Source organism: Oncorhynchus nerka, linkage group LG20 (assembly GCF_034236695.1).
Source record: "Oncorhynchus nerka isolate Pitt River linkage group LG20, Oner_Uvic_2.0, whole genome shotgun sequence".
Taxonomy (NCBI): domain Eukaryota; kingdom Metazoa; phylum Chordata; class Actinopteri; order Salmoniformes; family Salmonidae; genus Oncorhynchus; species Oncorhynchus nerka.
The window spans coordinates 69,069,619-69,084,055 of NC_088415.1; the positions used below are offsets into that span (position 1 = coordinate 69,069,619).

Here is a 14,437-nt window from a genome sequence, read left to right on the forward strand (position 1 = left end):
GTGGCAGCGATGAGACAAGATCGAAAATTGGGGAGAAAAGGGTATATTAAAAAAATTAAAAACAGCCTGGTCATTACACAGGTGCACCTTGTGTTGACAATAAAAGGCCACTAAAATGTGCAGTTGTCGTAACATAACACAATGCCACAGATGTCTGAAGTTGAAGGCGCGTGCAATTGGCTTGCTGACTGCAGGAATACCCACCAGAGCTGTTGCCAGAGAATTGAATGTTCAGTCGCTCTACCATAATCTGCCTCCAACATCGTTTTAAAGAGAATTTGGCAGTACGTTGGCCTCAAAACTGAAGACCACGTGTATGGTGTCATGTAGGCGAGAACAGAGTGCCCCATGGTGGCGGTGGGGTTATGGTATGAGCAAGCATAAGCTATGGACAACAAACACAATTGCATTTTATTGATGGCAATTTGAATGCAAACACTGTGACAAGATCCTGAGGCCCATGTTTTTAAGGTACCTGTGATTAACAGATGCATATCTGCATTCCCATTCATGTCAATTCCATAGATTAGGGCCTAATAAATGCATTTCAATTGACTGATATGAACTGTAACTCAGTAAAAATCAAATTGTTGCATGTTGCATTTTTATTTCTGTTCAGTGTAATTTTAGGAGTAAACATTTGCTTAACATAATAAGTTGCATGGACTCACTGTGTGCAATAAGTGTTTACATAATTTTTAAATGACTAACCCATCTCTGTACCCCACACATACAGATAATTGTAACTGTCCTTCAGTCGAGCAGTGAATTTCAACCACAAAGAACAATAATGTTTTCCAATGCCTCGCAATGTCGGCCACGTACATTTTTTTAAAGCAGACATTGAATATCCATTTGAGCATCCACCAGACAAGTGTGGCACATCAAGAGGCTGATTAAAGAGCATGATCAGTACACAGGTACACCTTGTGCTGGGGAAAATTACAGGCCACTCTAAAATGCACAGTTGTCACAACACAATGCCAAAGATGTTTTGAGGGAGCCTGCAATTGGCATGCCGACTCTGCAGGAATGTCTAACAGAGCTGATGCCAGAGAATGGAAGGTTAATTATTCTGCTTTAAGCCGCTTCCAACATCATTTTAGAGAATTTAGCAGTACGTCCAACCGGCCTCACAACCACAGACCAGACCCCATGTAACCACTCCAGCCCAGGACCTTCACATCCGGCTTCTTCACCTGCGGAATCGTCTGAGACCAGCCACCCGGACAGCTGATAAAACTGTGGGTTTGCTATAGAATTTCTGCATAAACTGTCAGAAACTGTCTCAGGGAAGCTCATCTGCTCGTCGTCTTCCCCTGACTGCCGTTTTGGTGGATTAATTGACTTCAGTCGGCAAATGCTCACCTTCAATGGCCACTGGCAAGCTGGAGAAGTGTGCCCATCATGGAAGAATCTGTTTCAACTGTACCGGGCAGACGGCATGTAATGGCATCTTGTGGGCAAGTAGTTTGCTGATATCAACGTTGTGAACAGAGTGGACCATGGGGTTATGGTATGGGCAGGCGTAAGCTACGGACAATGAACACAATTGCATTTTATCAATGGAAATGTTAATGCACAGAGATACTGTGATTAAATCCTGAGGCCCATTTTCGTTCCATTCATCCACTGTGAGGCATCTGTTACTCAAACTAGACACTAATGTACTTGTCCTCTTGCTCAGTTGTGCACTGGGACCCCCCCACTCTTTCTATTTTGGTTAGGGCCAGTTTGCGCTGTTCTGTGAAGGGAGTAGTCTGAGGCAAGAAAATGAGATGTTTCTAACTTATTGAGGGGATAAATTATTTAGGATGTAAGTGGCTGGGTACTGGCCTAAATGCATGCACAAACTACAGCATGCTACAAACTGGGCCTTGGTTGCTTCCTGCCGGTGTCCGGGTCTCTCACCCACTATGTCCTGCAACAGAGCTCCGCATCAGACATGCTCGTGACAGGCAGACCCCAGGTTGGCTCCTTCACAGTTAGGCTTGGGCGGTATCCAGATTGTCATACCAACCTTGTGCCATATCGGGATAATCAGTAATACCGGCACTAAACACAAGTGGCGCTGTTTTCAAACCCCACTAACCCTTTGTAATGCGAACATTAGCAATGCTACAAGTGTGCGCACGCGTGTAAGTGCGTTCACGTGGTGTGTTCGTTTAGTATGTGTGTGAGTGAGTGTGTTTATTTATGACTTTGTTGTTTGCATTTCTCAAAGTGACCCTTCCAGTTCCCAGAATGAGGCCAGCCCTGCAGCAGAGAAGAAGTAGCAGCACGTGGAGGGGACAGGGTGTGGTGGCCTGGTTAGGAGGCCCAGATAGAGCACTCTGAAGGGAGAGGGTTTCACCCTCCCCTCTGGAGCAGTACTGCGGTCCCCGCACACACACCCTTCACAGAGAAACTAGAGCAGCTTTCTAAGCCTTGATCACATAAATAGCGACTAAGTTGATGTAGAAGTGGAAATAGGGTCTACTTCTGTTTTACAGTGGGCAAATTTAGGAAGAGATTAAATCAACGGAGTAATGATCTTTAAAAACTAACCAGCTGCAGTATGTCTTCATCTCTTGGCATCACGCAGAGTTTAAGAAAGGCATCACTGTAAAATAACAGATAAAGTCAAACATTGTAAACTTCAACAGACCAGCAGGAAATCAGTCACTGACAACAATGGGAAATATTCATATTTGAGTGCTCACCTGTTTTGGATCAAGGCTATGACCTGAGAATACGTTTTCCCAATGATACTTTCTTCATTTACCTTTACTATCCGGTCTCCTGTTGACAATAAGAAAGCGTTTAAAAGATGAGATATGTAACTTTTTGGGCAACGCAACCAAATTCACATAGAAAAGTGAGTTATAGATCTGTCACTCATTGTAAGCAAGTCTAAGAAGCGGTAGATCTGTTCTGTGCTCTAGTTCTATGCTTCCCCATTCTGAAGATTTGTTTTTGCATCTTTTACTTTTGGGTTTGTCTACAAGTTTCAAACAGTTGAAAATACAATATTTTTAGTTTAATGAAAAAATAATATTTCACACTGGTTTAGATGGTACAATGATTCTCTACACATTCCATTGCTTGTTTTGTCATAAACTTAAATTAGGTGAACTATTTGAATTTTAGCAATCAGGAAATGGCAGAGCGATTTCTGCATATTGCACCTTTAATGTTAGACTGGTAGCTAATACGTGAAATGGTGTTAATGGCAGGTATGTGTGAGAGTGTGTGCGCGCTTCTCTGTTTGAAAACCCATTGGAGGAAAAGGTCAGAGGGGAGGGACCTCTGGCTTTCTTATCCAATGGTTTTTGAGAAGGAGACAAAGAGAGAGGACGCGAGGAGTACGCAATTGAGATATTCCCTATGTGTCTTTGAAGAGATGAACCTGTGCTGGTAGGTAGTAAGAGGCAGCGTCCCTGCTAGGCTGACGGTCAGAATAGCAGAGGAAACAGCTTTGATCAGTCACCTGATATGCGTTTACAGTAACTGAGTGCCTGAGGCAGCTGAGCTCTGTGCCTCTACTATAACCCTCCACAAAAAGGAAACACAGAAAACTACACCCAGTATACTACATTCAGGTGAAAACAAATCATTATGTACAGCCCTATATATTTATTTATTTTGATCTCTTTTAGTCCCCATTTGGACTAATCTTCCAAGAGTCCTTAAACATACATAAATATGCACAGTGTATAAAACATACAGAACACATTCCTAATATTCCCTCAGAACAGTCTCAATTTGTCAGGGCATGGACCACAAGGTGTGGAAAGCGTTCCAGAAGTATGCTGACCCATGTTGACTGCAATGCATCCTACAGTTGTGGCATGTGGCTGGATGTACTTAGGGTGAGGAACCATTCTAGATACGCACAGGAAACGGTTGAATGTTTAAAAAAACAGCAGCATTGCAGTTCTTGACATTCAAACCAATGCGCCTGGCACCTACTACCCTACCCCGTTCAAAGGCACTTACATCTTTTGTCTTGCCCGTTCACCCTCTGAATGGCACACATACACAATCCATGTCTCAATCGTCTCAAGGCTTAAACATAAACCTTCAACCCGTCTCCTCCCCTTCACCTACACTGATTGAAGTGGATTTAACTGGTGACATCAGTAAGGGAATCACAGCTTTCAACTAGATTCAGCTGGTCAGTCTGTCATGGAAAGTGCAGGTGTTCTTTGTGTTTTCTACACTCAATGTATATATATGCCATTTAGCTGAGGCTTTTATCCAACAGTATAATGTCCAATGTGTCACTAGGTCTATTACCATAACGAATACAGTAAGGTTTAGGATAAGGTGCAGCATGGTCATAACTCCAATATGATATAATACTTTGTATGATGCCGCTTGTCCATACACACACACACACACAGGCAGAGCTCCCGTCTGTTACTTTTGGAGATGTGGTCAGTTACCTGTGCAGAGTCCAGCTCCGTCGGCAGGACCACCCACCTTCACTTGCTTCACAAAGATGGTGTCCATTGGCTCCAGCCTGTTCCGTTGTCTCCCTGACAACAAAGACAAGGTGTCATCGTCAACGCCTTCCTCTGGAGGTCACCTGGTAGTGACATACCATCTCTGCTCATAACAGTCAATCAATTCATGCTACGTACAGTATTTGCCCACTTAAAACTATTTTCATATTTTCTTCATTAGTCCACTGTCGACAGTCCCAAAATGTTAGTTGATAGTTTGAGTGGATTTGATATTTTAGTACTATAGGATATCATAAAGCGGGGTTCTTCGACCCTGTTCCTAGAGAGCAGCTACCCTCCTGTAGGTTTTCGCTTCAACACCAGTTGTAACTAACCTGGTTCAGTTTATCAACCAGCTAATTATTACAATCAGGTGCACTAGATTAGGGTTGGAGCGAAAACGTACAGGATGGTAGCTGCTCTGCAGGAACAAGGTTGGAGAGCCCGGTCATAAAGAGACTAGAAAGGTAGTAGTCAGATTAGTTTCCCTTTAGAATGGCACATTGCTGACCTCAGATTACCTTAGTATAGGGTATTGTAGGTCTGCTAAGAGCAGAGGACACAGGCTAGACTGCTCCACCTACAACTCTGTTCAACACGACCCAGACTGGGACGCACTCTGAATGTGAAGCAGCCAGGACAACAACAGGACAATAGCTACCAGACACAACCATAAATTGTTTCGAAGATATTTCCTGAGGAGCGCGCCCGAGAGAGAGCGCTACAGAACACACGAGAGAGAGAGCTACAGAACACGAGAGAGAGAGAGAGAGAGAGAGAGAGAGAGAGAGAGAGAGAGAGAGATGGATGATTAAGAGCACGACAGAAAGCGTGAGAGAAAGCTAGAGAAAGAGATGAGAGCGAGCGAGCACAAGCAAAAGGGAGAGACAGAGAAAGTGATTTAGAGAGCAATAGAGAACAAGAGACTGTCACAAGATTCAGTGGCAGAGAGAAGAACAGTGGGGTTTCTCTCTGTCACATTGGCTGTCCACAATACAACAGGTCTGAATGAGAATTCAAAGTAGGAAAAAGCCTCCTAATACAGTAGCAGAGCTCGTGGAGATTTGGGAAAGGGAAATGAATAGTCTGAGTTTAGTAGCAGAACCTGTTTGCTCATGCTGCTCCTGTCTCCTAGCAGCTGCATGGCTGCAGAGGAGAGGAAAGCAAATGAGAGGAGAGGGGATGGGATGGGAGGGAGAGAGTGAGCTCAGCTGCACAACTCCCACTCCTTCCCTATAAACAGAAGAACAGCTCCAGGCTCACAAGACGCAAGGCTCTGTCCAACTCATAATTACTGAGAGTCCAAATGAATAGGAATGTGGTGAGTATCTATATGGAAGTCTTAATGGTAATCATGATGTAACACTGGTAAGCACCGAATGTGGCAGCAAGATCATTTGCCATACTGGTTTTTCAATAAAGAAAAAGCGCATAGCCGTGTGAGTGAGTGAGAGCGCATAGCCGTGTGAGTGAGTGAGAGCGCATATCCGTGTGAGTGAGTGAGTGCGCATAGCCGTGTGAGTGAGTGCGCATAGCCGTGTGAGTGAGTGCGCATAGCCGTGTGAGTGAGTGCGCATAGCCGTGTGAGTGAGTGCGCATAGCCGTGTGAGTGAGTGCGCATAGCCGTGTGAGTGAGTGAGAGAGCGAGAGAGCCAAGTGATTCAAATCAAATCAGAGAGAGAGAGAGAGCCAAGTGATTGAGTGAGAAATATGGGAGTGTGGGTGTTTGATAGACCTCGAGTGCCCACTCTCTGCTTGCTCTTTCTCCCTCCGTTGGTGTGAGAGATTGAGAGGGACCCTCAGGCATCGAGAGACGACAGATCTGTTAACAGGTGGCTGCTAAAGTTGCTCACCTTAGAACTGAGCCACTGAACCTTTCTTAGAAGAGCTATGCAAGACAAGGCTAGCATGCTACACATCACCTGACCAGTATATTCAAACAAACCCATTGTTTCTCACAAGTACACTAATGTGTCATGTAAAGCTACAACAACATCTTTTTTAGGGAAGGTAAAAGGGGATACCTAGTCAGTTGTACAACCATGCATTCAACCAAAATGGTTATTCCACATTTAACCCAACCTTTCTGAAACCGAGAGGCGCGGGTGGCTCCCTCTTGTGGAGAGTGGTAGAACCACAGCATAACGTCCCAACATTACTACTGCTGCTTCATAATAAATAATCCAGTGATTTGATAACTAGTCCTGACTCAATGACTGTTGCTGCAACCATTCTTGTTATTCCTCAACAATAGGATGAGCGCAGTCAGTCCCCAGACAGCGTAAATCATTTGGAGTGAGGAGCCAGTTGAAATCTTGACCGGAGCCAGTTGAAATCTTGACCGTAGGCCTTTCCTTTTCATTTCCTCTACATACTGAAGTTGTTCCCAGTAGGGAATCATGGAACACTAAGCCAAATAAAATAGAATGGCCAGCAGAGGGCGCCCCAGAGACATGTGATCCCCCAGTCAATCAGGTGTGAGAGACTCTGGGGTTCCAATGATTTAACACTGGGCCAGGTTCACAATGGTAGGAATTATCATGAAGCCTTTGGCCGTGTTCGAGAGCATCAAAACCGTGAAGTATTGTGGGTAAATTGTGATTGAATGATCTACAAATAATATTTGGTAGTTATTTATGACGCATGCAAGGTGATTTGTAGATAAGTCTGCAAGGCTGCAATGTCGAACGTACCCTTAGTTTACCACATGAGGTGGCTGAAACAAAGGGAATCCCTCTCATTCACAATGGCTGTCCTGGGATAACCCAGAGTCAGCAAACTAGTCTACACACACATTTGGGAATATAATACGACACCTATACTGAACATTATACAGGAATATGACAGAGATTGAAGAGAATCAACATGACCCAGGGGTCACGTAAGAAATATCTTGCTGCGTTTTATAAATGCAGATCTAAATTGCTTCTCGTTGTAATTTCAGCTCGGCATCAGACACATTTTGTGCTTCAGTTGCACTTCTCCACTTGGACACGAATTCACAAAATGCCATTCTATCAACAGACAGCACTCTAACTGATGTGAAGCTACTTTTTCCTCTGGTACTTTTCTCTAGTAAAATGCATGATTAACTTCAAGTAATACATTAGGAAATGTAGATGGCCAAAACAATTCTATGATAAACAGAAATTATGGCCATCAATCATTTTTGGAGAAAAAAAAACACTTATTCATTGTAGGCTCATTTACTTGTGTGACTGCTAGCCAAATAGTGTTGCACTTCTGCTGTCATTTGATGGAAATTAAGCAATTTTCTGCCAAATGTGATGCTCCAATGTATTTTCAGTGAAGGAAAACTACACTACACGACCAAAAGTATGTGGACATCTGCACATCGAACAATTCATTCCAAAATTAATATGGTTGGTCCCCCGTTGCGGCTATAACAGCTTCTCCACTCTTGTGGGAAGGCTTTCCACTAGATGTTGGAACATTGTTGCGGGGACTTGCTTCCATTCAGTCACAAGCACATTAGCGAGGTTGGGCACTGATGTTGGGCGATTAGGACTGGCTCACAGTCGGCATTCCAATTCATCCCAAAGGTGTTGGATGGGGTTGAGGTCAGGGCAGGCGGGTGAAGTTCTTCCACGTCTATCTCGACAATCAATATCTGTATGGACCTCGCTTTGTGCACGGGTTTATTTTCATGCTGAATCAGTAAAGGTCCTTCCCCAAACTGTGGCCAAAGTTGGAAGCACAGAATCTTCTAGAATGTCATTATATGCTGTAGCATTAAGATTTCCCTTCACTGGAACTAAGGGGCCTAGCCCAAACCACTATGCATTCAGGCAGGTAGCATTCTCCTGGCATCCGCCAATCCCAGAATCGTTTGTCGGGAATGCCAGATGGTGAAGCATGATTAATCAATCCAGTGAACGCTTTTCTTTTTTTGGGGAAGAGTCCAATGGCGGCTTTACACCACTCCAGCCGATGCTACGCATTGTGCGTGGTGATCTTAGGCTTGTGTGTGGCTCGGACATGGAAACCCATTACATGAAGCTCCCGACGAACAGTTCTTGTGCTGACGATACTTCAAGAGGCAGTATGGAACTCGTACTGAGTGTTGCACCCAAGGACAGAAATTTTACAACCTTCAGCACCTGGAGGTCCCAATCTGTGAGCTTGTTTGGCCTACCACTATTTCGCAGCTGAGCCGTTGTTGCTCCTAGACATTTCCACTTCACAATAACAGCACTTCAGTTGACCGGGGCAGCTCTAGCAGGGCAGAAATTTGACAAACTCACTTGATGGGAAGGTGGCATTCGATGAAGGTGCCACGTTGAAAGTCACTGAGCTCGGCCTCCCGAGAGGCGCAGCGGTCTAAGAAACTGCATCGCAGTGTTGCGGTGTCACTACAGCCTGGGGTTCAATCCCAGGCTGTTTCACAACCGGCCGCGACCGAGAGTCCCACAGGGAGGTGCACAATTGGCCCAGCGTCGTTCGGGTTAGGGAGGGTTTGGCCGGGGGCTTTCCTTGGCTCATCGCACTCTAGCGACTCCTTGTGGCGGGCCAGTACAAAGGTGACTTTGGTCGTCAGTTGAACGGTGTTTCCTACAACACATTGGTGCAGCTGGCTTCCGGGTTAAGCGAGTGGGTGTTAAGAAGCAGCAGGGCTTGGCAGGTCATGTTTCGGTGGACGCATGACTCGTCCTTCACCTCTCCCGAGCCCGATGGGGAGTTGCAGCGATGAGACAAGTTTGTAAATGGATAATAATTGGATATCACGAAGTTTGGGAGAAAATAAAATAAATAAAAATATCACTGAGCTAATCAGTAAGCCCATTCTGTTGTCAATGTTTATCTATGGAAATTGCATGGCTGTATGTTCAATTTTATACACTTGCCAGCAACAGGTGTGGCTGAAATAGCCAAATCCACAAATTTGATGGGATGTTCACATACTTTTGTATATAGTGTATAGTTGCATCCCCCTGATAACTCAATTGAGGCAAAAAAACAACTTTACTTTCAATATAAACTCAGCAAAAAAAGAAACGTCCCTTTTTCAGAACCTTACCTTTCAAAGATCATTTGTAAAAATCCATGTCACAGAGCTTCATCGTAAAGGCTTTAAACACTGTTTCCCATGCTTCAATGAACCATCAACAATTAATGAACGTGCACCTGTGGAACGGTCGTTAAGACACTAACAGCTTACAGATGGTAGGCAAATAAGGACACAGTTATGAAAACGTAGGACACTATAGAGGCCTTTCTACTGACTCTGTAAAAACACCATAAGAAAGATGCCCAGGGTATCTGCGTGAACGTGCCTTAGGCATGCTGCAAGGAGGCATCAGGACTGCAGATGTGGCCAGGGCAATAAATTGCAATGTCCGTACTGTGAGACAACTAAGACAGAGCTACAGGGAGACAGGATGGACAGGCTGATCGTCCTCACAGTGGCAGACCACGTGTAACACCTGCACAGGATCAGTACATCCGAACATCACACCTGCGGGACAGGTACAGGCTGACAACAACTGCACGAGTTACACCAGGAATGCACAATCACTCCATCGGTCTGCAATAGGCTGAGAGAGGCTGGACTGAGGGCTTGTAGGCCTGTTGTAAGGCAGGTCCTCACCAGACATCACCGGCAACAACGTCACCTATGGGCACAAACACACCATCGCGGGACCAGACAGGACTGGCAAAAAGTGATCTTCACTGACGAGTCGCGGTTTTGTCTCACCAGGGTTGATGGTCGGATTCGCGTTTAAGGAAGGAATCAGCATTACACTGAGGCGTGTACTCTGGAGAGGGATCGATTTGGATGACATCAGCAATAACAACTTGAAACAAGCACACTGACGAACGCAAACCGAAAGTATTGATTTAAGATCTCTCTCTCTCGGAGAACCATGTTTTTAACATAACCTAGTTTATAGCTTTCCTGTAGTGGTAGCACAGCCAAGCCAAGGCAGTTTGAGCTGGTGGGAGCATCTCAGGTTGTGTTTTCACAACTCAGGGTCACAGCACAGCCAGCCAATTAGGTCCCTATGTCTGTACTCTGTCACTCTTTCCAGTGTCCAGCATTATGAAATGCATGGCCTGGATTACTTCACATTTTCCCCTGACCTGCCTCACTGAGGGCCAGACAGAGTGAGACCAAGTCATGGAAGCTATTACGGTCTCACTCTCTGGACAATCTCACTGACTGTCAAAGATATGATTGAATTTTTCCTTCACAGTATTTTCAAAACATTACATCTTCCTATTTCATTGAATCTTTCAGAGGAGAATTTAGACATTCACCCTCTTTCTTTGGTGAATGTCTTCTCTACATTGTTCCCCTAGCATATTTCCACTGATCGTTTTTATTTTATTTTTTTTAACCTTAGTTTATACGCACACAGATAAAAATCTGCTTTCAAATTTCCGATTGTACACGGTTTCTTTGCTGGACATAGGCCTGCAACTTGAGCAATAGCGTAGGCTAAGTCAAAATAAATCTCTGATATTTAGCTCTAGTTGGACAGGTTCCAGCAACAGCAAACCCCCCTATGCTCAATGAAAGCCCACTCAGACTAAACACAGTTTAAACACACAAACAACCCACAGGGAGATCCCAAACACACTCCTACCATAGCGGTGTTAGGAGGCGGCGAGACACAGTGGAACAGCAGACCATAGGCCAAACTGTTTGCTCAGAATGTGGGCATGATTCCTTTTATTCAACGGGAGTAGTGTGCTACAAAAACAAAAACCGTCACGCTGACATTGTTGTGAATTGAAAGGGGTCAATGGTTACAATCTTTCTTCAACAGGACTAGGGCTGTTACGGTGACCGTATTACAGCCACACCGGCAGTAACGAGTCATGGTGGCAGTCAAATTCCACATGACCATTTAGTCATGGTAATTATGCTTCTCCAAGCTTTGATGCTGCTCATTAGTAGCCTACAGAACTTGTAGTCTAATAGTTTATCAACTTGTTAAGCTAAAAGGTTTTGATCACTTGCGTCAGCCTCATTACTTAAAGGTTATTGGACGCTAGGGGTTGTATTAATTTGGGATATATCGCATCCCACAACTGTCCCAGAGTATGGGTGGAATATTTCTTTCTTGCAAAGAATAGGTCAACTTTTGTACTATGGAGGATAGTAGATTGACATAGGCTAGTGCTGTTGCTGTTTGTTAGGCCTACTCATCCTGTTGGCTGCCGAAAAGTAAACGTGGAAAGTTCTTCCAATATCTTCAATATGTGCCTCGGAATTGGATAAGGACGCAGTTGCGTCCCCGATGTGTCTGTCTTCACTTGTAGCCGTTGAGAAAGACCTGATCTCGTGATGGAGAGCCATGTGAGTGAGCGGTGCTTCGGAGCGCGCAGCCAGGAGAAGGGAATTATAATTATTATATTCAGCCCAAGGGCACAACAGCCATTTGCCACAATTCTTTTTAGGAGGCGTTACGGCAACACAAAGGGGATGCCACCGGAAAATTCGAGACACTATCAAGTGCTTGTCAAAATGTGAATGGGAGCGTGGATGGTGTCACTCTCCCAAAAAGTCATTTGACTTTTTTCAAGTCATCATTAGTTGCATTATGCAGCCTTAGAATGTATTAAAAAAACCTAAACATATAGATCAATGTTTGTATCACAACTAAAGTTACATAAATAACTAAATTAAGCAGAAAGGAGTACCTGTTTCTTTGTTAAACGTCAACACAGAATAGCCGCATGTGCGCACTCCCTCAAATCATTTGGAGAAATGATACTTTCTATTTTGTTCAGCTATATTCAATTGTATTCTTCATACTATGAAATAATTCCACAGAATTCTAAGCAAATCTTCTCTGCTAAATTAACTTATGGCATAGCCAGATCAGGGCATAGCATAAGGACAACTCAAGAGTATGCTATTCTGTTCTTCTAAAATACACTACATTTTCTTCATATCATGCTACCTTAGACCTGTACAATAAATCCTGGATTTATTGTGACGGTGTAGGCTATATTACATTGATTTATTGTGACGGTGTAGGCTATATTACATGGATTTATTGTGCCGGTGTAGGCTATATGACATGGATTTATTGTGCCGGTGTAGGCTATATGACATGGATTTATTGTGACGGTGTAGGCTATATGACATGGATTTATTGTGACGGTGTAGGGTATATTACATGGATTTATTGTGACGGTGTAGGCTATATGACATGGATTTATTGTGACGGTGTAGGCTATATGACATGGATTTATTGTGCCGGTGTAGGCTATATGACATGAATTTATTGTGACGGTGTAGGCTATATGACATGGATTTATTGTGCCGGTGTAGGCTATATGACATGGATTTATTGTGCCGGTGTAGGCTATATTACATGGATTTATTGTGCCGGTGTAGGGTATATTACATGGATTTATTGTGACGGTGTAGGGTATATTACATGGATTTATTGTGCCGGTGTAGGCTATATTACATGGATTTATTGTGCCGGTGTAGGGTATATTACATGGATTTATTGTGCCGGTGTAGGGTATATTACATGGATTTATTGTGCCGGTGTAGGCTATATTACATGGATTTATTGTGCCGGTGTAGGCTATATTACATGGATTTATTGTGACGGTGTAGGCTATATTACATGGATTTATTGTGCCGGTGTAGGGTATATTACATGGATTTATTGTGACGGTGTAGGGTATATTACATGGATTTATTGTGCCGGTGTAGGCTATATTACATGGATTTATTGTGCCGGTGTAGGCTATATTACATGGATTTATTGTGCCGGTGTAGGCTATATTACATGGATTTAGACTTTTTTAAATGTAGATGCTCCAAAAGGCCTGCATCAGTGGCATGTAGGCTTTGCGGGGAAGACAGATGCTAAATTATGTATTTATGTTAATTAACGGTCATTTACTGTGCGACCGGCAGTTATATGCTTGACAATCACCGGCTGACAAAATGTCATGACAGCCACAGCCCTAAACAGGACTAGTGTCCTAAAACCACAAAACACCCATGCACAAGGGCACACATACACCTACAAACACACAAGTGAAAAATGCCAAAAACTAAAAACAAGAGCTTTGGGCAACGTTTTGTAGTGATGTGAAAGGTTTGACACTGACAACAAAGTGCAGTTAGAAGGATAAAGTTCAAGGGTTAGTTGAGGACAGTAACCGGTGGTGCTGCTGACCAAACTGTTTCAGGCAGGCCTCTACAAAGGTCACCCTAACACGACAGCTACATTGTGCCATGTGCATAACAAGGAAGTAAAAGAGCTAAATCAACATATGGAAAAATCCTACTAAGTGGGAGGCAGAGTGACTGACTATGCAGTAGTGAAGGACAGGCAGGGGGAGGAAGGAACGTTCAGCTTACCTCTGCGTCCATGCTCTTCCTCCTAAATAAAAAAATGAATATCAACATGAGTTTTGATGCCCTTACAGATGCAGCATTGGTCTGTAATGTCCGATATCCCAACAGTTATGATATATCCTTTGGTACGGATAAAATCTGCCATTATGTTATTTGCCACCAGCAATGATGAAGATATCATAGTTCAATGAGCTCAGGGAGTTGTTTAAAGGAATCAACTGATTTTACACAAATTGTATTCGGGGCAACTCCTGCCACAACAACATCATACAAAGTGCTACAGTAAATGTCAATGAACTGAATGGAAGAGCTTTGGAATGTTCATGTGACTGTGGTGCTTACTGGGAAGGGGTAAGGGTGCACTGCAGACTCTGGTGGGTAGACAATGAAGTGGCGCAGGGTGAAGCCGAAGCCCTGAGAAGTGCGCCGCAGATGGATAGTCTTGGGACCCGGCCACGAGAAGGGCTCCTCCTCTCCCTGCAGGTTGAACAGGCCTGCAGGGGAATCACCCCACTCTGGCACGTCATTCTGGGGGGGGGGGGGACGAGAGCGAGTGAGAGAAGGGGAGGGGAAGAAAGCAAGGAAAGGCGGGTGG

The 14,437-nt window shown here is 44.1% G+C and overlaps 1 protein-coding gene across 1 annotated transcript in view; it reads right to left on the minus strand.

Moving 5' to 3' along the window:
• The window catches only part of LOC115103018 (rho GTPase-activating protein 21-like), an 89,145-nt gene that overhangs the window by 47,201 nt on the left and 27,507 nt on the right, over nt 1-14,437 (minus strand). The window contains 5 exon segments of the mRNA XM_029623571.2: nt 2,548-2,602; nt 2,703-2,781; nt 4,428-4,520; nt 13,846-13,867; nt 14,185-14,370. Coding sequence (XP_029479431.2) covers nt 2,548-2,602; nt 2,703-2,781; nt 4,428-4,520; nt 13,846-13,867; nt 14,185-14,370 — 435 coding nt within the window.